Consider the following 21,573-nt stretch of genomic DNA (forward strand, 5'->3'; position numbering starts at 1 on the left):
GTGTGTGTGTTGTCTACATGTACATCAATCTACACACAAGAAGAGGGCAACAGATCTCAAGGGGCTACAGTTATAGACCATTGTGAGCAACCATTTGGGAACTGAACCCAGGACCTCTGGAAGAGTAGTAACCAGTTCTCTTAACCACTGAGCCACCTCTCCAGCTCCTAGTTACAGTTCTTAAACTCTTTGTATGTGTCAGCACTTGGCTTATCAGGCTCACTATTTAAACAAAGCTATTTTTCTCCTTTTACAACACCATCCTTTAAGTCAAAACATGTTATATTGATTTCATCAAAACAAACTTAGTTCAAAACAGTGTAACATGTTTTCAGCATAGTTTCCCGGTTACAGAAGAATGGTTTCACTCACCTTAGCATGCACAGAGGTTTGATGCCTAGCCAGGCATGGCGTGGTACTACACCCTGTAATCTCAGCACTCGGGAAGGAGAGGATCAAGGCGAGCTTAGCTTTATGAGACCCTGTCTCAAAACAAAACAAAAAAAGGATGTAGACTCAGAGACTTGCTGATGTCTAAGCAGAAAGAGAAGAGGGAAACTGAGCCAATAGTGTTTCAGGCAGGAGGACTAAATGGTGTTTACTAACTGCCTGGGTCCTCTGTGAACCTCAAGACCTCACTGGAGTGGGACATAAGCACATGAGACCAGAGGAGATGGCTAAACTAAGAAGAGGCCTCCAGGGGCTGAGGGGGTGGCTCACGTGCTGCTCTTCCTCCATGTATCTCCTACACGGAGACCTACAACCATCTAGAACTCTGCTCTCATGGCATCTGACACCCTCTTCAGGCCTGCTGGGTCACTCATTGTACGCATGTGGTGCACAGACATAGATGCAGACAAAACACTCACACTCATGAAATTTAAAAGGGAAAAAAATTTTTGTTGAGGTGGCTACAAGAGGGAACGGAGAATAAAAGGTAACTGAGGGGGTCAAGAAGGGAAAGATGGGTAGATTTGTGCATTCATACCCTAACATCAGTGTCATTTCCTGCCAGAGACACTAACAGCAGCAGGAAGAGCTTAGGTTGGCTCTGGGCACTGAGAACGTGTTTGGACTCCAGTGACGTTTGCCCACAGGCTGAGGGAATCAGCATTAAACCTCTTTTCTGCTTCCACAACAGGAGGTTCTAGGGGAAGAGAAGCTGAAGGAGATCCTGAAGGAGCGGGAACTTAAAGTTTACTGGGGCACGGCCACCACGGGCAAGCCACACGTGGCTTACTTTGTACCCATGTCCAAGATCGCTGACTTTTTGAAGGCAGGGTGTGAGGTGAGAACCGGGGCTGTGAACCAAGCAGTTGTCGTTGTTAAATGACCAAATACTTAACAAGGGTGGGGGTTGGGAAGTGGGCGGAAAGTGTTGAGACCAGTTTACACTTTGGTGGCCTCTTAATGTGTCTGTCCAGGTAACCATCCTGTTTGCAGACCTCCATGCATACCTGGACAACATGAAAGCCCCCTGGGAGCTTCTAGAACTTCGAACCAGTTACTATGAGAATGTGATCAAGGCCATGCTGGAGAGTATTGGCGTGCCCTTGGAGAAGCTCAAGTTTATCAAAGGCACCGACTACCAGCTCAGCAAGTAAGCTCTTGATCGCTCCTCAGAGATCTGGGGTTCCTTGCTAATTACAGGGCTGTGGAGTCCAGGCACTCTTGCAATGTGTGTTGCAAGCAACTTGATTCTACCTGTTATGGACCATTAAACAGTTTATACCCTTTGTTGGTTTAATCCACCCAACAAAAATATACTGGCTCAGAAACGCCTAGGTGCTGTTCTGTTTGCTACAAATACAAATGTAACCCTAACAAAGCCTCCGCCTTGAAGCGCATAACTTTTGGGGAAGGGGTGGAAACACCCAGCCTCCCTCTTTCAGCCTCAGTAAATAATGATAAAAGAAATGTGAGAGAAGGTTCTTTGCCTTCTTCCAGCAGTTCTTACTGTGGTGGTACATGGGATGCTGTACCATCTCCCGTCAGGGACATGGCACATGGGATGCTGTACCATCTCCCGTCAGGGACATGGCACATGGAATGCTGTACCATCTCCCGTCAGGGACATGGCACATGGGATGCTGTACCATCTCCCGTTGGGGAGATGGCACATGGGATGATGTACTGTCTTACATTGGGGACAGATTTGGACATTGGTGGCTTTTGATAAAGAGGAAGGCATCCTGAGATACCAAGGGGTGTCTATACCTTAAAATAACCGCTGTCATGTGCACACCATTACTTGCAAGAGTCAGTTTTAAAGACATAAATATTGAATGTTAAAATATGCTCTTGGGGTGTGTATGACAGGGACTGAGAAGTGGAGCACAGGTGACTGCTTGGCTTTGGGAGAGTTGAGTCTCAGGAGGTGCAGTGAGACAAGGTATATACCAAAGCACAGTCACAGAAGGTAAAGAGTGAACTGCTTTGGGCTGGTGAGATGGCTCAGTGGGTAAAAACACCGACTGCTCTTCCAAAGGTACCGAGTTCAAATCCCAGCAACAACATGGTGGCTCACAACCACCCATAACGAGATCTGATGCCCTCTTCTGGTGCGTTTGAAGACAGCTACAGTGAACTTATAATAATAAATAAATCTTTGGGCCGGAGCAAGTGGGGTTGGCCAGAGCAAGCAGAGGTCCTAAATTCAATTCCCAACAATCACAACCATCTGTACAACTATAGTGTGTACTCACATACATAAAATAAATAAATCTTAAAAAAAAAAGAATAAACTGCTTTAAAATGAAGGCTTCCTAAGCCAGACGGTGGCACCCGCCTTTAACCCCAGCAGTTGGGAGGCAGAGGTTGGAGGATTTTGAGCTCAGGGACAGCCTGGTCTACAGAGCAATTTCCAGCAGGCTTCTGGGGGTGTAGATATGGCTCCTTGGGTAAAGCACTTGTTTTTGCAGAGGACCTAGGTTTAATTCCCAGCACCTACGTGGTGGTTCACAACCATCTGGTTCAGAGATCTGGTGCCCTTTTCTGACTTCTATGGCACCAGGTAAACATGTGGTACATATTCATACATATATGCAGTCAGAATACTCATACACTAAGATAAAATAAATCTTTAAAAAAGGAAAATTTTTCTGGACCAGAAAAATAATCTATAGTTAAGAGCACTTACTAGCTGGACAGTGGTGGCACACGCCTTTAATCCCAGCACTTGGGAGGCAGAGGCAGGCGGATTTCTGAGTTTGAAAACAGCCTGGTCTACAAAGTGAGTTCCAGGACAGCCTGGGCTACACAGAGAAACCCTGTCTCGGAAAGAAAGAAAGAAAGAAAGAAAGAAAGAAAGAAAGAAAGAAAGAAAGAAAGGAAGAAAGGAAGAAAGGAAGAAAGGAAGAAAGGAAGAAAGGAAGAAAGGAAGAAAGGAAGAAAGGAAGAAAGGAAGAAAGGAAGAAAGGAAGAAAGGAAGAAAGGAAGAAAGGAAGAAAGGAAGAAAGGAAGAAAGGAAGAAAGGAAGAAAGGAAGAAAGGAAGAAAGGAAGAAAGGAAGAAAGGAAGAAAGGAAGAAAGGAAGAAAGAAAAAAGAAAAAGAGCACTTACTACTCTTTAGTAGTTAAAAAGCACAAGCTGTAAGCCAGGCATGGCGATGCATGGTCTGACCCCACCACTAGGGAGGCAGACGCTCAAAGGATGATGGTAGAGCATACACTTGCCATTTATGAAGCCCTGGGTAGAATTTCCAGCATCTTCCCATTTCAAATTAAGACCTCCACATCAGAAGTAAAATTTAAAAAATATCAAGCCATAGGCCGAGGTGTAATTAGCACACAGAAGGTCTTGGTTTCATCTTATACATGTGTGCGCACACACTACAGTTGGCCAAAGATTAATATCTAGTATTTCAAAAATTATAGAATCAGTGGGGCATAGTAGTATACACCTTTAAACTCGAGCCAAAAACAGGCTAATTTTTATGAGTTCAAGATTAGTCTGATCTACATAGTTCTAGGCTAGCCAGACCTTTTTTGTGAAAGACCATACCACAATAATTAAATTAATTAATTAATTAAATGAAAATTACAGTCCATTTTTTTTTAATTGAGGCAATCCAGGAAAAAAAAGTTCAGTTATGTATTTCTTAGAATTCTCAAGTGACTAGTAATCATATGGGGGGAAAAAAGTAATAGCCCCTGGTTATTAGTCAAAGAAGTGGAGGTTAAAATGCTAGTGAGAAATCACAATGCAATGACTGAATGGACAAAATTTTAAATAGCAAAACTAGGTAATAAAATTGACAAAAATCACTTTGGGGAATGGTTTGGCATTGTTGACTGCAGTTTGAGATGTAAATCCGTATTCTCCTGGCACCCAGATTGTGTGCCCATGTATGCAAATATAGGCACACGGCTTACAGACACAAGTGCCAAGCTGGAAAGCAGCAGCAGGCTCACGATAAGGGTTCCTCTGAAGACGGCGAATCCGCAGAGCACACCGGGTGCTGCCGAGGTGACTACTGTAAGCTAGGCGCTGTCCTTTGTGTCGGTTGTTACTTTATCTCTTTAGGTTTGTTTTATGAGCGTTTGGTCTGCATGTGACTGGTGCCCACAGAAGTCAGAAGAGGGCATCAGTGCCCCTGGAACTGGAGTTACATATATGGTTGTGAGCTTCTGTGTAGATACTGGGAACCAAACCCAGGTCAAAGTGCTCTTAACCACTGAGCCACCTCTCCAGCCAGTTTATTATTCCTTACACATACTTTAAAAAAAAATTTTTTTTAAATGTAAGGTCTTAAAGGAAGATTGGGAAATTGTATTTTTTTGATTAGGGGTTCCAGAAGAGAAAGGTGGGTGGAAAAGATGCAGTGTGCCACAAGATAATAGCTGCATGTTGTTCAGAAGCAAAAGAAATACTCGAAACATAAAATAATAGCTTGGCTAAGTGGGTGGATCTGATGTTGTAGAAACACTGTGACTCCGCCATCTTCCCAGTGTGCTAAGGTCGGGCAGGGAATGTGCCTCAGGATTCTGCTGGGGCACTGAGGCCTGCCTCCCAGCTCTCTCCTCCTGCTCTTCTTCAGAGAGTACACACTGGATGTGTACCGACTGTCCTCTGTGGTCACACAACACGACGCCAAGAAAGCGGGGGCTGAGGTTGTGAAGCAGGTGGAACACCCTTTGCTGAGTGGTCTGCTGTACCCCGGTCTGCAGGTAGGAAGAGGGTGCCCCCGCCCCCCGCCCCTCTACCTTTCCCTTCTCATTCTGCACTTTCTCTTTCTACTTTTTTTATTTTTTTTTCTGTGTATTGCTGTCTTGCCTACTTATGTGTCTGTATGAGTATGTTGGATCCCTTGGAACTGGAATTACAGATAGTTAAGAACAACCATATGAGCGCTGTGAATTAAACCTGGGTCTTCTGGAAGAACAGCCAGGGCTCTTAACCACTGAGCTATCTCTCCAGCCCTCTGCCCTGTTTCTAAGGGCAGGGTGCAAGCCTCTCGGCACTGACTGTGCATACCCAGGTAACACAATGCCTTTTTTCCTGGTTCTTTTCCTTCCTGGATACTTCTTCAGTTGTAAGTTCCTATCTCCCCTATTTCCTTTCTGTTCTTTAAGGCTGCTCGGTTGTGGGTTCAAGATTGGCCAAGGTTACATAGCTAGAGTCTGTCTCTCAAAAAACAAACAAAAAAAAAAAGAGCCTGATGGATCTCTGTGAGTACAAGGCCATCCTAGACTATGTAGCAAATTCCAAGACAAGGATAGCCAGAGCAAATAGTAAACACTGTTTCAGTGGGGAAAACTAAAGGGTTTCAAACATCACAGTGGTAGAATGCTTGCCTAGATTTGGCCCCCAGCACTACAAGGAGGGAAAACATTAAAATGTTAGCTGTGCAGGGTGAGACAGCTTTGTTGGACCCAGCTCCTAGAGAAGAAGATGGGTGTGGAGGCGAACACCTTTAACCCCAGCACTCAGGAGGCAGAGGCAGATGGACTTCTGTGAGTTCAAGTCCAGCTTGGGCTACATCATGAGTTCTAAGACAGCCAAAGCTACATAGAAAGCCTCTTTCTCAAATAAACAACCAAGGGGGGGGGGGGGGGACGGGGACAGGAGAACCACGTAAGCCTAGGCGTTCAGGCAAGCCTGGGCAATATAATGAGCACAATTTTAATGACCATAGGTCAGCTTACTGGGTGTTTGCCTAGCTTCCACAGGCTATGACTTTGATCTCCAGTTTCCAGATGAAAAAGTGTGCATCTGCGCACTGCTCATCCTGGGCCTGTAATCTGAGCACTAGAAACGGAGAAGCAGGGGGATCATCATGAGTTCAGGGTGAAAAGCCAGTCTCCCCTTGTCACTACAGACAGTTGTGAGCTGCCATGAGTCCTAGGAATCAAACCCAGGTCCTCTAAAGGAACATTCAGTGTTCCCAACTGCTGAGCCATTCATTTCTCTAAACCCCCACTCCACCCCACCCCCGTTGCTAAGGAGTATTTGGTTTTGGTTCTTTTGAGATGATGTCATGACATGAACTTCTGCCTGGGTTTTATTGTTTGTTTTAATTAGTCTCTTCTGACCAATATGATGGTGCACACTTTTCATCCCAGCATTTGGGAGGCAGAGGTATGCAGAACTCTTGTGAGTTTGAAGCCAGCCTCGCCTACAAAGTGAGTTCCAGGATGGCCAGAGCTGTTACACAGAAACTCCATCTCGGAAAGCAAACAAAACATTTAGTTCTTGAGTCGTTTTCTAGTTCATGGTAACCATGTGTGGCTACTAATGGCTACTAATGGCTACGAGCTCGGGCAGCACCAACGTGGAGTGTAATCATTACAGAGAGGGGTTTTTTGGTTTTGGTTTTGGATTTTAATATTCATTTATTTTATTTATCTGAGTACACTGTAGCTATCATCAGACACACCAGGAGAGGGCATCAGATCCCATTACAGGTGGTTGTGAGCCACCATGTGGTTGCTGGGATTTGAACTCAGGACCTCTGGAAGAGCAGTCAGTGCTCTTAACCACTGAGCCATCTCTACAGCCCACAGAGTTCTGTTGGACAAATTTTTACTCAGCCTTTGTGTTCCCCTTTCTTCCTCTCTACCCTGTTTTACCAATTGTGCTTTTTAAATTCAGGAGATGGTTCCATGCATAAGGCGCTTGCTGCTTCCGCACCCACGTGAAATTTAAAAAGGCGAGCAGGTATGGAGCCTGCCTGGAATCCCTGCCCTTGGGAGGTAGAGACAGGGAATCCCAGGCAAGGTGACTGTTGATCTCATCAAAGGAGAGGAAAGAACACCAAACCATTTTTTTCCCTCGAATTAAACAAGCTTTATTTTCTCTCAGGGCTGTCTCCCTAAAGCTGCAGTTGAGAGAAGAGCCCCTGCAGGAGGAATGGTTTTTGGTTTTGTTTTTTGGGTTTTGTTGTTGTTGTTGTTTGTTTGTTTGTTTTTAAGCTTAACTGGGTGTGGTAATACACACCTTTTTTTTTTTTAAGATTTATTTATTTACTTATTTAATGTGAGTGCACTGTAGCTGCCTTCACACACACACCAGAAGAGAGCATTAGATGGTTGTGAGCCACCATGTGGTTGCTGGGAATTGAACTCAGGACCTCTGGAAGAGCAGTCAGTGCTCTTAACTGCTTGCTGAGCCATCTCTCCAGCCTCGAGGAATGGGGTTCTTATGGCTCCAAACTAGAAGGCCAGGGGTCTCCCAAGGGTTTTGGTTACATAGGAACTTGGTAGAACATCTCACAATTAATTAGCAGGTCAAAGTTGAGGTCAGAGTATGGGGTGTGGAACATGTCAAATTTCAAAAAATGGGTCAAAACCTACAGAAAACTGCAATGAATTTGTTTTGACCTTGTAATAAGATAACTTCTAATCTAACGATAGAGACAGGCTGGTCCATCCCTAACTAACAAGACTAGCCAAGTTAGTGAGCTCCAAATTCAGTGAGAGATACTGCCTCTGGTGGGGAGCAACAGAAACACTCAACACCCATCCCTGGTCTCCACATACATGTGGGCACGCACACTTACACACACTGTCAGCTCTTAAACTAGTTACTGTTTCCTTAAGATTTTAATTTATTTTATTCTATGTACATTGGTGTATTGTCTGTTTAAGGGTGTCAGATCCCCTGGAACTATAATTACAGACATTTGTGAGCTATTGTGTGGATGCTGGGAATTGAACCTGGGTCTTCTGAAAGAGTAGCCAGTGCTCCTAACCGCTGAGCCATCTTCCAGCCTCTTGAACTTGTTCTTGTTCCACATCTCCGTTGCTTTGGGTCATGGGTGTTTTCACCTAGACTCTTACAACAGCCTGTTAGTGCTGTTGTAAGCCTCTCTGTCTCTAGCCTACACAGGCCTCCAGTCCGTGCCCTGCTCTGTCTGTAACTGGTATCTTTCTTCAGTGCTGGTCACATGTTTCCTTAAAACTGTCCAGTGGTAAGGTAGTACTAACTAAGGCATTCAGGCAGTACTAATATGACACTCATGGTCTTACCAACTTTTCTTTTTTTTTTTTTTTTTTGGTTTTATTGAGACAGGGTTTCTCTGTGTAGCCCTGGCTGTCCTGGATCTCACTCTGTAGACCAGGCTGGCCTCGAACTCAGAAATCCACCTGCTTCTGCCTCCCAAGTGCTGGGATTAAAGGCATGCGCCACCACTGCCTGGCCCAACTTTTTTTCTTTTTATTATTTATTTATTTATTTTGGACAAGTTCTCACTTTATGGCCTTGACTGGACTAGAACTCATTATGTGAAGGGGGCTGGCTTTGAATTCCTACCTCTGCCCTCGGTGCTAGAATTAAAGGTGTATACCACCTCCTCCAGCTACTTTAATTTTTGAGACAGTCTTTGTAGCTCTCTCTGGATTAGAACCCACTAAGTAGAGTAGGCTGGCCTTGAACTCATGGGAATCTGCCTGCTTCTGCCTTGGCAGGACTGAGGCTGCAGTCAGTCACAACCATCAGACCTGGCCCTCGCCTCCTTGCCTAACCTCTCCACTCAGCAGCACCACGTCGCTGGAAGTCGGCTTCTCCTGACTGAGTCACTTACGTTTCCTAAACACTTCACACTCTCTGCCTTCTCACTCTGTCTCCTGTTTGTAGTCGAAAACCTCAAGTCCAACCCACAGTCTGGTTCTAGGAAGACTTTCCCACACCCAGCTGACTAGACTACGGGTATTGGCCCGGTTCCTAACATGAGCATGTAGTCAGCCCTTAAATGCTGGGCTGAAATGATCTGTTTGCGTGTCTCTCCCCAAGTAGATAATTGAGCTTGCAGGGAGGAAGCGGGTCTGATTCATCCCTGAATCCACAGGGCTGGCACCAGGCCTGGCAAGTGTTCAGTTAGTGCTCCTAGTTTACTGGTTTGGTTTTTGGGGTTTTGTTTTATTTCGGTTTTGGTATTGGGGAAATGGGGGCAATTGGTCTGCAGCTCACTGTATAGCAATAGATTGCTCTAAACCTCATAGCAGTCTCTGTTCCAGCCTCTCAATTGCTGGAATTATAGGCATGAGCGCTATGTGCAGTTCAGTATTGCCCTCCCCATGCCTCCAAAGTATCAAGGAAACTATTAAAAAACAAAGCAATAAGCCGGGCGTGGTGGCGTACGCCTTTAATCCTAGCACTTGGGAGGCAGAGGCAGGTGGATTTCTGAGTTCGAGGCCAGCCTGGTCTACAGAGTGAGTTCCAGGACAGCCAGGGATACACAGAGAAACCCTGTCTCATAAAACCAAAAAAAAAAAAAAAAAAAACAAAGCAATAGAAAAGACCTGAATCTCAGCCAGCAAGATGGCTTGGACAGTTAAGGCACTTGCCACCTAGCCTGCTGCCCTGACTTCCATCTCCTAAGACCCACGTAGTGAAAAGAGAGAATCAGTTCTTGTACATTGCAGAAGAGCTCTGGGCCTCCTGGGTAAAGAACCTGCTTTACAAACTCTTAGCTAAGTAGTCATAAGCATTTTTATTGGGGGTTTGGTGTCCATGACTGAACCCGGGACCTTATGCAAGGTAAGCATATGTGCTTACTACACACACACCCAACTTTGAGGGCCTTTTTTTCCCTAGAGTGTCTTATTGTGTTGTCCAGGTTGGTCTTGAACTCATGACCTCAGTAAAACCTCCTGCTTCTACCTCCCAAGTACTCATAGTGACTGGCTGGCTGGCAGGCTGGCAGGAGTCACTGCTCCATGGCATCTTCAATGTGACATGCCTTATTCAGTGGGAGACCTTCGACATCACTTCCTCCCGCACTGAATTAGACTCTGAGCATCCTGAAAGCAGAGCCTACTCCATGTGCAGTAATGATCGCACATGAACTCCACAGCTGTTTCTGAGCCACCAGGGAGGCTCTGTGTTGCTTGTTTCTCTCCTGGCTCCACCCTATGAGAACTCATGTGATTCAAAATTTTGTGGCTCAGACCCATGGGGGACCAAGACCATAGGTGTTCACACCCTGTGTTTCTTCCCACAGGCTTTGGATGAAGAGTACTTAAAAGTAGACGCCCAGTTCGGCGGTGTTGATCAGAGGAAGATTTTTACCTTTGCAGAGAAGGTGAGTGTCCACTCCTCATTCACACCTCTGAGGTGTACAGCTGACATTGACTCAACTATAGTATGGTCACACTGGTCCTCAGTGCGCTGGATGGTGGCTGTCCTTGCTCTGCAGATGAGAAAACAATGTCCATGCTAACCAGGTGTGGCTGAGCCCACTCTGTCTGCCTCAGCAGCCCACACACTCTTGGTACCGACCCGCAGGAAGCTGCGCTGCTGGATTCGGTTCCATCCTGTTGCTACCAGTCAGGAGGACTATTCTCTCCTCCAGCTTTTGATTTGCACTGCCCTGAGTTTTGTAGAATCTGCTGGTCCGGGAAATGAAGCTCACCAGGGTTTCGGAGGAAGTCGGCACAAGCACCTAGTTCTTTGCCTGGAAAGAGCTTGAGTACATTGAGAAGGCTGTTGGTGTGGTTTTGGGTTTCAGATCTTTTTTTTTCTTATTCTTAATGATTATGGGTATTTCATTTGCATATATGTCTATGTACCAGAAGACGGTGTCAGGTCTCTTGGGCCTGAAGTCACGGGGGCTTCTGAGCATCTGAACCTAGGTCTTCTAGAAGAGCAACCAGTGGTGTTAACCACTGAGCCATCTCTCCAGCCTCTGTAGTTGGTAATTTTTCAAAGCTTCTTGAAACCTGACTTGGGCAAGGTGTAAAGAAAACAACTCAAGCAGAAATATAAATTCCTAGGATGCTTTCACAACTCTCAGATGTTCCTGTCCTTGGACCTAAATCTGCTCCGGTAAACATGACCTAAGAGAGCAAGAACAAGTAAATAAAGCTTGAGCCACGCGAGCGAGTGCTCACTGCGTTATAAGGCAAATATTTAGAGATAAGCATATCCAGTGGTAGAGACAGGGGCGTCCTGAGGGCTGAGGAGGCTTCAGTGGGTAAAGTGCTTGCTTTGCAATCAGGGGACAGTGAGTCTGAATCACCACCTATCACTTAAACGCCTGCTCTGAGGCGTGTGCCCACAGTGACAGTCTAGCAGAGGCAAAGACCCACGGATGCTGGGGCTCACTAGCCAGCCAGTGCAGTCAAAACATGGAGCTCCAGGTCAGGGCGAAACACTGTCTCAAAACAAATACAGTGGGAAAGCAATTGAAAAACGACATCCAATGTCAGTCCCTGGCCTCGTACTCACCCGGGCACGTGCACCCTCATATAAGCATGCGCATGCATGCACATGCACACACACTATATTGAAATAGTTTTCAGATTTATTTAATGAAGTGTGTACAGTGTCTCTTGGGTAGGGTGACACCATTTAGGTTTTTTGGGGGGAAAAAGAGTTAAAGTGGGTTGCTACTATATAACCGTAGATGGCTAGAACTTCCTATCAAGTTCAGTTTGCCTTATAATTATAGATTCTCCTGCCTCTGCCTACACCTTCCCAGTGCTGGGATTAAAGGCAGATGTCACCATACCTGGCATAGCAGGTTGGCTTTTCTGACACAGGACTTCTTGTAGCCTAGGTTAGCCTCTAATTTGCTGTGTAACCAAGGATGCCCTTGAGCATCTAATTGCTTCTACCTCCCAAAAACTGGGGTTACAGACCCCGTGCCCAGGTATGAGGTCCTAGGGGTCAAGCCCAGCACTTTGAACATGCTAGGCAAGCGCCTGCCAGCTGAGCTATGTTTCCAGCCCTTTAGCTTTATCTTTGAGACAGCGTCTCACCCCTGGCTAGCTTATATTTAGTGCTTTATTTTTTATTGTGTTTTTCATTCTAGTATCTTCCTGCACTTGGCTACTCAAAACGGGTCCACCTGATGAATCCCATGGTCCCTGGGTTAACTGGGAGCAAAATGAGCTCGTCAGAAGAGGTAAATTGCTAACCATTTCTTTACACTTTTCATTTATTTATTTTGTGTGTGTCTGTATGTGTGTATGCGTGCATGCCTGTGTGCCTGCATCTATAAGTTCTTTTCCCAGTGAGGCACTTCACCAGGCCAAAGATGGTGCTGCTCCCTTCCCATTCATTTGGTCTTGGGCATTGAACTGGAGGCCTCTCCCGTGTGAGGCAAGCATACATCCACAGCTGCATCCTCAGACATTGACCTGTGTGTATGTGTGGATCCACACCTGCGGTGGCCCATGTGTCTAGGTCAAAGGACTACTTAGGGAAGCTGGTTCTCTGCCATGAGGGGACCAGGGATTGAACTCAAGGCATCAGGCACTTGGACCCACTGAGCCATCTTGCTGGCCCCTCCACACACACAACTGTTTCTTGAATCTAGAAGACGCCAGCAAAAGATGGATTGAAGACTGCAAAGAACAGTAACCTAGCCAGCTGGAGAGTCCAAATGGCTGTGCTGTAAGGATGACCTTATGTCACTCAGCACATCAGCAGCCAGGCAGCAGCCATCTTGTCACCGGTGCTGCTGCTGACCAGAACGAGCGCATTTCTTTCTTCCTGGGGCTGTGATAAAGTTCGGCCCTACTGTGCTGGGCTTGGTGATACTGTACTCTCAGCACTCTGGAGACTGGGGCAGGGATATGGACACTATAAGTCAGCCTTGGTGGCACCTTTACCTGCTTAGCCATCTCACCAGTCCTGGCTTCAAACTGTTAATGAGTGTTGTGCCACCTCACATAACTAAAATCTTTATTTAAAAATTTTGTGTTCGGGATTTAGCTCAGTGGTAGAGCGCTTACCTAGCAAGCGCAAGGCCCTGGGTTCGGTCCTCAACTCTGGGGAAAAATAAATAAATAAATTTTGTTTTGCTGAGCAGTGGTAGCACACACTACACACTTGGGGGGTAGAGCAGATCTCTGAGTTTAGGCCAGCCTGGTCTACAGAGTGAGTTCCAGGACAGCCAGGGCTGCACAGAGAAACCCTGTCTCAAACAAACAAACAAATAAACACCATTTTAAGAATTTATATGAAACTAAAGAGATAGTTCAGTGGTTAGGAGCACACATTCTTGTAGAGGACCCAGGTTCAGTTCCCAGCACCGACAACAGGTGGCTCAAGACCACTTGCCATTCCAGTTTCAGGGGAGCCACCATCTTCTGGTCCTATAGTCCCCTGCATACATGTGTACACATACATACACTCAGGATGGGTGGGTGGGTGGGTGGGTAGGTAGGACATACACATAGTTTAGTTGGTAGTGTGCTCACCCAGCATGCATGAAGCCCTGGGATTAACTCAGCACTGCATGAAGCAGGCCTAACAGTACCTACCTGCATGTCTAACACTGGAGAGGTAAAGACGGGAAGATCAGTTCACGAACATCCGTAGCAGGTTTGACATCAATCTGGGTTACGTGCAGTCCTAGCTCAAAAGAAGAGAAAAGGTGTATAATCCATCAAGGAAAAAATGGATAGATTAGACTTCATTAAAGTAAACTTTTAAAAATTATATACTGTGTGTGTTAATATTAGTTGAGTGTGTTCTCATTTTCTACCACAAGAGGTCTCTTCCCTCCTGACTTCTAGGAGTCCAAAATCGACCTCCTTGATCGGAAGGAGGACGTGAAGAAAAAGCTGAAGAAGGCCTTCTGTGAGCCCGGCAATGTGGAGAACAACGGGGTTCTGTCCTTCATCAAGCATGTCCTCTTTCCCCTCAAGTCTGGTAAGAGTCTCCCCCCACGTGGTGCTTAGGGGCGGGGCTCAAAGATCCAGGTCCTGCTGTGACTGTACTTAAAATTGTCATAGGTTCTTCCTGCAGGGACTGGCTGCCCTGGTTTCATATACAAAATGTGTGCTGTGAGACTGGGCTGTCCCTTAGTTGTGTTCACTACCAGGTGGAGTTTTAGAGGGTTGTCAGGCTGAAGAGGTGAATCCAAAATGAGACTAGAGGCAGACGTGTCAAACTAGAATACAAAAGAGTTCTAAGCAATGATTTTTTTTTTTTTTTTTTTTTTTTTTTTTTTGGCTTTTCGAGACAGGGTTTCTCTGTATAGCCCTGGCTGTCCTGGAACTCACTTTGTAGACCAGGCTGGCCTCGAACTCAGAAATCTGCCTGCCTCTGCCTCCCAAGTGCTGGGATTAAAGGCGTGCGCCACCACGCCCAGCTCCTAAGCAATGATTTTTGATGGATACACAGTGTGGCTGCTTATCTATTAGAGAACAAAAACACTCAGCTGAGAGGCCATGTTTAACATGCATCAGCCTAGGGCTAGTCCTAGCACCAAGAAATAAAAAGTCAAACGCCAGGGCTGGTGAGGTGACTCACCTGGTAAAAGTAAAAGGCATTAAATACCACACACACACACTTCTGCATTGGGTTGAGGAGTTACAACAGGCAGTTCCTGACTTGTTTGTTGCTATGTTGTAGAGTTTGTGATCCTGAGAGATGAGAAGTGGGGTGGAAACAAGACCTACACCGTTTACCTAGAGCTGGAGAAGGACTTCGCTGCTGAGGTAATGCTAGAGAAAGATGAAGACCTCTGGAGTCCGGTAGCTCTCTCCCTCTCGGCTGCCAGCCTGTGTGAACATACAGCTCTGTCTTGGTAGCCACGGAGGCTGTGTTTTGTTAATGACTTAGATGCAGAATCGAGTACTTTATTAAGTAGATGGGCGAAGAGCACACAGCTAAGTTACTGATCCGCAGTCCTCTCCAAGGGGCGATGCAATAAAGAGTGCTTCTCCGTGGCCACGCTCAGGATAGACTCACACCCAGACATGTTCATACACATAATATTTTAAAAGAAGTCTTTGAAAACAGAAGTAGTCACGTTTAGCCAGAATGTCAGTATATATTCTGTCTTGGGGTATAAGAAGAGCTGGGCTCTCTTCTCATGGCTCCAGAGGGCTAATGCAAGACAGGATTGGGGAAGAGGAGGAGAGAGACAGCTCAGTTGTTAAGAGCACTTACTGCTCTTGCAGAGAACTGGGGTTCAGTTACCAGTACCCACATTAGGCAGCTTACACTGCCTGGGACACCACCTCAAGAGACTCCAATGCCATCTTCTTGCCTTCCAAAGGCAGTAGTGTACATGTACCAGGCACACAAATATACATGTAACTTTTAAAAATTGAAAAAGATTTATATACATATATTGGATCTTTAATAAAAGGTCTTTATGTATCCCTGGCTGCCCTGGAACTCACAGAGATCTGCCTGTGTCTACCTCCTCAGTGCTGGGATTAAAAGTGGGCACACCGACCGGGAGTGGTGGCGCACGCCTTTAACCCCAGCACTCGGGAGGCAGAGGCAGGCGGATTTCTGAGTTCGAGGCCAGCCTGGTCTACAAAGTGAGTTCCAGGACAGCAAGGGCTCCACAGAGAAACTCTGCCTCGAAAAAACAAAACAAAACAAAACAAAACAGAAGGTGGGCACCACCATGAACCACCTAAGAGAAACTTTCTAATAATCTCAGTAGTTGGTGAAGGCAGCCTGACTCCCTTGACTTTGCCATCCTTTCCCTTAGAGCTCAGGGTCAGCAGCTGGAGAGCCAGCTTGGAGACAATACTGGATGTAAGTCGGTTTGAGCAGCAGCTGGAGGAGACTAATCCCTGAGGTCTGGCATGTGGCCCATTAGGGAATGTGTCAGAAACATGGCTCTGAAATCCTTCTCTGCTGTCTGAAGCAGGCCACCGTAGCACACCCCTGGAAGCAGTTCTTTGTGGGAATGCTGAGCAGAATCAGAAGGACGCTTCTGGAAAACTCTGCAGTCGCCTTTTCCCATAGCACTTGCCATAGTAGAATTTCAGTCGAGTGTGTTCAGTATTTTTGATCTTCACTCTCTGAGACAGAAGTCACTCCCTAGTGACAAGTGGCTGTGGAGCACTTATGGCATGGATACTGCAACCAATAAACTAAATCTTAATTCACATCTGCAGAGTTGTAGGCCTAAAGCTTTTGTCCAAAATTAACTAGTCCCCAGGAAGTGAAGGAGTAGCATCAGAAACAGAAATGTCATTAATGTCACAGCGATCCTATCTAAGGCCTTCCAGGCTAGATTTAGGTCCAAAACAGTAACTGAAGGACACACAGTAAAATAGGAGTTTCTGAATCCCTGGTTGAATTACTATCCCTTATCCAAAATCCATAAAAAAAAACTGGGGGGGGGGTGGGGGGGGGGCAGATGCAGTGCACGCCTTTAATCCCAGCACTTGGAGGCAGAAGCAGGCAGATCTCTTGAGTTCAAGGCCAGCCTGGTCCACAGTTCCAGGACAGAAAAACTCTGTCTCAAAAAAGGAAAACCCAGAAGTGGTTTAGATCTCACATTTCTTCAGGTCTGGGGATGTTTACACAAACAGTGTGAGATCTGGGACATGTGGCCAGACACAGTCCATTGTTTCATATACATTTTACACACCCAGAGGTGATTTCTTTTTAAAGATTTATTTATTTATTTTATGTATATGAGTACACTGTAGCTGTACAGATGGTTGTGAGCCTTCATGTTGTTCCTGGGAATTGAACTCAGGACCTCTGCTCGGCTCTAGCTCTGCTTGCTCCAGCTAATATAATAATGTATTTATTATTATATGTAAGTACACTGTAGCTGTCTTCAGATACCCCAGAAGAGGGCGCCAGATCTCATTATGGATGGCTGTGAGCCACCATGTGGTTTCTGGGATTTGAACTCAGGACCTTCAGAAGAGTCGTCAGTGCTCTTAACTGCTGAGCCATCTCTCCAGCCCCCAGAGGTGATTTTTTTTTCCATTTTTTATTATGTATTTAGCTCATTTACATTTCCAATGCTATACCAAAAGTCCCCCATAGCCACCCACCCCCACTCCCCTACCCACCCACTCCCCTTTTTTGGCCCTGGCGTTCCCCTGTACTGGGGCATATAAAGTTTGCGTGTCCAATGGGCCTCTCTTTCCAGTGATGGCCGCCTAGGCCATCTTTTGATACATATGCACAGAGGTGATTTTTGTAGAGAATTTTTAGTGTGTCTGCACCTTTAAAGTTTTTTTTTCCTTAATTGCATGTCATGCATGTTTTGCCTACAAGTATGTATGTATACCACAAGCACACTTGATGCCCACAGAAATGAGAAGAGGATGTGGGAGGGTCCTCTGAAATTGGAGTCATGGATGGTATTGTGATCCACCCTGGGAGTGCTGGCGATTGAACCTGGGTTCTCTGCAAGGGCAGTAAGTGCCCTTCTAAGCACTGAGCAGTCTCTCCAGCCTTCCTGTACCTGTGCTTTGACTGTGGCATTTCATACCAGGTCCCATGTGGAATTTCTTTTGTTATCCCATCGATGCGCAGACTTTAGAGCATTTAGACCAGCCTTGCAGGTGAGAGATGCCCAGTCACACAGACAGACATGCAGACAAAACACCAATGCACATAAAACCTACAAAAGGGTTAGGGGTCCAATCACACCTCTAACTGCAGCTTGTATGTGTAACTCAGTCTTTAGGCTCAGGCTTTCCTGTGTGAACATTTTCAGTGGCTGATGTTTGGTTTATACCTCAGAGAATGACGGAAACAGACTAAGAGAATCAGAATAATGAGCACACTCTGCCTACACAGCCCATAAGCTAGAACAGAGTTCAAGGTCAGAGGACCTGGGTCAGGCTGAATGCAGCGGCAAACATTTGTGATTCCAGCATTCCATGGGGCTAAGCAGGAAGCCTGTGTGTTGGAGGGTAACCTAGGCTACATAGTGAGACCCGCCTGAGAGAGACCAGTTACCCTTCTCTGTCCTACGCTGTCATAAGAGTGTTGTGAGGCTCAAGACTGCTGGGAACGTACTTCTGTCTGCCATGTCACCTCTTTAATACTCGGGGGTCCAGGCCTCTTCTCACCGGGCCTTGTTTACTTCTGCAGGTCGTACACCCTGGAGACCTAAAGAATTCTGTTGAAGTCGCCCTGAACAAGTTGCTGGACCCCATTAGAGAGAAGTTTAATACTCCAGCCCTGAAGAAGCTGGCCAGTGCTGCCTACCCAGATCCTTCAAAGCAGAGTAAGTCCAGCTTGGAAAGCCTGAGGCTGGCTTTGCCTGACACTGAGCTGGTTGCCTGCTCTTACTCCAGCACTGCTAAGAGGCTAGTGTGGGAGGGACCACGCTTAGAAGCCTGCCTCGGGTTCAGTGAACTTGTCTACAGTTGGTATTCACAATGGCCGTCTGTTCACGGCAAAGCTCACCTTCACAGGCTCCGGGCTCCTTTCTCCGCTTCTGTCTCATGAGTTAGCCATACAGTTACCCGTGACACTTAGGTACTGCCATAGATACTTCATGTGACCTTTCCAGAATAGACTCCGCAAATTCTGCCTGGATTTTATAAGTAGAAATACCCCGAGGTGGCCAGACCACTACAGGTCCTGCCCTCTGGCCTAATGATGGAGAAAAGATGGGGGGGGGGGGGGAGGGATGAAGTCCCTTCTGCAGGGTTGCTGAGCCCGTGTTAAAGTATGACTCAGTGGATAGGATCTGGACTCTTCAGTATCCTCATCTGGTGCTGTCAGTATTGGCCTGCCATTGGGATGGGGGAAGTCTTGGGAGAGTCTGACTCCATGGAGTTCTTCTCATTCCCAGAGCCTCCTGCCAAAGGCCCTGCCAAGAACTCAGAACCAGAGGAAGTCATCCCATCCCGGCTGGATATCCGTGTGGGCAAAATCCTCAGCGTGGAGAAGGTAGTCACTCCTCACCACATCCCAGAGAGGCAGAGAAGGGTTAGGTTTGTATGTTTCCATCTGTAGGAAACCTAGCTGGAGATGGGAAGTAGTGTCCCTGGGGTCTAATTGCAGGTGGCCTCTGAACCTAGTACACAGCCAGGAACAGAGGGAACTTGGCCATCATGATGCCCAGCTAGGATGGACCAGCTTGCCTGGACCAGCTTTAGGTCTTACCTTAGGTTGGCCTCTTACAGTGGGGTTGTGGATCTGTGGGGAGGAGGGGGCTTCCCTTTTGCAGACAGGTCATGTCTCCCAGTCATTCACCAGCATTTAATCCACTCCACTGTGGGCATCCCCCGTTTATCTATTTGTACATTGGGGGTTGGGAGGACTATTCTGGGGATCTAACTCAGTGGTCAGGCTTGGTAGCAAGCACCTGTACCCACGGAGCCCTCTCTGGCCCTCTGACAAGAATCTCTTGCTGGCAGCACCCAGATGCAGATAGCCTTTATGTGGAGAAGATTGATGTGGGGGAAGCTGAACCCAGGACTGTGGTGAGCGGCCTCGTACAGTTTGTGCCCAAAGAAGAACTGCAGGACAGGCTGGTGGTGGTGCTGTGCAATCTGAAACCCCAGAAGATGAGAGGCGTGGACTCGCAGGGCATGCTACTGTGTGCTTCTGTGTGAGTGAGGATTTGGTGGGCCAGGCCCAGGGGAGGGCGAGAGACCGAGGATTGGTCTGTAGGATGTCTTCCTGTATGCCGCGTGCAAGCCCTGAGAAAACAGCTCCCTTCCTGATGATGCTAAAAGATGAGGCATAAAGGGGCTGCTATACAAGTTCTGTGAGTAAGACATCTGTGTCCAGATAGACTGTTAAAGTAAAATTACATGGGTAGTCAGGTGAGGGGGCACATGCCTTTAGTCCCAGCACTTGGGAGGCACAGGCAGAGGCAGGTCTGGTCTACATAGTGAGTTCCAGAGTTACATAGGAAGAAAAAAAAAAAAAAAGAAGCCGGGCGGTGGTGGGCACACCTTTAGTCCCAGCACTTGGGAGGCAGAGGCAGGTGGATTTCTGAGTTTGAGGCCAGCCTGGTCTACAGTGAGTTCCAGGACAGCCAGGGCTACACAGAGAAACCCTGTCTCGGGGGGAAAAAAAAGAAGAAAAGAAAAGAAAATTGCCAGGCGGTGGTGGCGCACACCTGTAATCCTAGCAGAGGAAGCAGAGGCAGGATGAGTTTGAGTCTCATAGGGTCTGGTCTATAGGGCAAGTTCCAGGAGAGCCAGGGCAACAAAGAAATCCTGTCTTGGGGAAAAGGGGGAAGAATTGATTACATAATTAAGAGTAAAATAAAAATTAGTGGATGCTGGGCTGGGCAGCACCCACCTTAATCATAACACGTGGGAGACAAAGGGAGAGGGGCATCTCTTTAATAAGCCTGGTTTGCATCTCAAGGTCCAGGCCAGGCTGAGCTACACAGTGAGAGCCTGTATCACCAGATACAAGGATGAAGCTCAGTTGGTGGGGCTCAGGCTTAGTTGGCATGGAGCAGGGTGGATCTCCAGCACCTCATAAATGTGAGCATGGTGATCCACACCACAGTCTAGCACTGGGGAAGAAGTAGCCTGAGAATCAGTTCAGCTACATAGTAAGTTCAAGTATAGCCTGGGCTACATGAGACTCTCCAAACACACAAACGTAACTGAAGATGTCTCACTACTAGGAAGAGGTGGAGCCAGGATGCAGGCATGTTGTAACTGTGCACAGAGTCCTTGCAGGAGAAGGAAAGTCCTGGTTACATGCTCAGGGATGTGGAAAGGTGATGGGGACCTTCTGGGCTACAGCGCTGAGCGCGTCCTAAATCCCTTTAGGTTCCAGCTCACTTTAGCATCCACAGCTGTTGGGAGGGGAATCCGTAACCTTGCCTTTTCTTGTCTCTCCAGAGAAGGGGTGAGCCGCCAGGTTGAACCTCTGGACCCTCCTGCTGGCTCTGCTCCTGGTGAACGAGTGTTCGTACAGGGCTATGAGAAGGGCCAGCCAGATGAGGAGCTCAAGCCCAAGAAGAAAGTCTTTGAGAAGCTGCAGGTAAAACGCTAGTGCCCTCTTGTTGGAAAAATCCTCCTCTTCTTCCTCCTTCTTCCTTTTCCTCTGCTTCTTCATCCCCACCCCACCCCCCGCCAGGCAACCTCCTCTCAAACCTCCGGTGCCACCTTACTCGCTCCACTGCCCAGTCACTGGCTCTAGTCTTACTGACAGTTACAATGGGGAGAAGGGTCACGTGGCTCACCTGAGTGCGTGTTTGCATCTTCTTCTCAAGGGTGACCCACACCTTGAGAAACCAATGTTAGCTATAGGACACATGCAGCATCAGTCCAACCCACTGCAGTCCTCCTCTGCCCAGGCTGCCCCAGGGTGTTGTCCTCCTCTACACAGCCTGCCCCAGTGTGCTGTCCTCCTCTGCCCAGCCTGCCCCAGTGTGCTGTCCCTCCTTGCCCAGGCTGCCCCGGGCAGTGTGCTGTTACTGAAA

General features: G+C 47.1%; 1 protein-coding gene across 3 annotated transcripts in view; it reads left to right on the top strand.

Moving 5' to 3' along the window:
* Yars (tyrosyl-tRNA synthetase) overlaps positions 1–21,573 on the top strand; it is a 29,507-nt gene that overhangs the window by 5,955 nt on the left and 1,979 nt on the right. The window contains exons 2-12 of one of the 3 annotated variants that reach the window (XR_376292.2): positions 1,142–1,288; positions 1,425–1,600; positions 5,038–5,167; positions 10,441–10,521; positions 12,253–12,345; positions 13,964–14,099; positions 14,805–14,890; positions 18,261–18,396; positions 18,970–19,111; positions 19,538–19,731; positions 20,990–21,131. Coding sequence is in view for 1 of the 3 variants with exons in the window: in NM_134151.5 (NP_598912.5) it covers positions 1,142–1,288; positions 1,425–1,600; positions 5,038–5,167; positions 10,441–10,521; positions 12,253–12,345; positions 13,964–14,099; positions 14,805–14,890; positions 18,261–18,396; positions 18,970–19,067; positions 19,538–19,731; positions 20,990–21,131 (1,419 nt within the window). In the remaining 2 variants the exon portion in view is untranslated. Of the gene's footprint in view, positions 1–1,141; positions 1,289–1,424; positions 1,601–5,037; positions 5,168–10,440; positions 10,522–12,252; positions 12,346–13,963; positions 14,100–14,804; positions 14,896–18,260; positions 18,397–18,969; positions 19,112–19,537; positions 19,732–20,989; positions 21,132–21,573 lie in introns of all 3 variants that reach the window. The other 2 variants (NR_160965.1, NM_134151.5) reach the window with 2 other exon arrangements.

The sequence above is a fragment of the Mus musculus genome, chromosome 4 (genome assembly GCF_000001635.26).
Source record: "Mus musculus strain C57BL/6J chromosome 4, GRCm38.p6 C57BL/6J".
NCBI classification, from domain to species: Eukaryota; Metazoa; Chordata; class Mammalia; order Rodentia; family Muridae; genus Mus; species Mus musculus.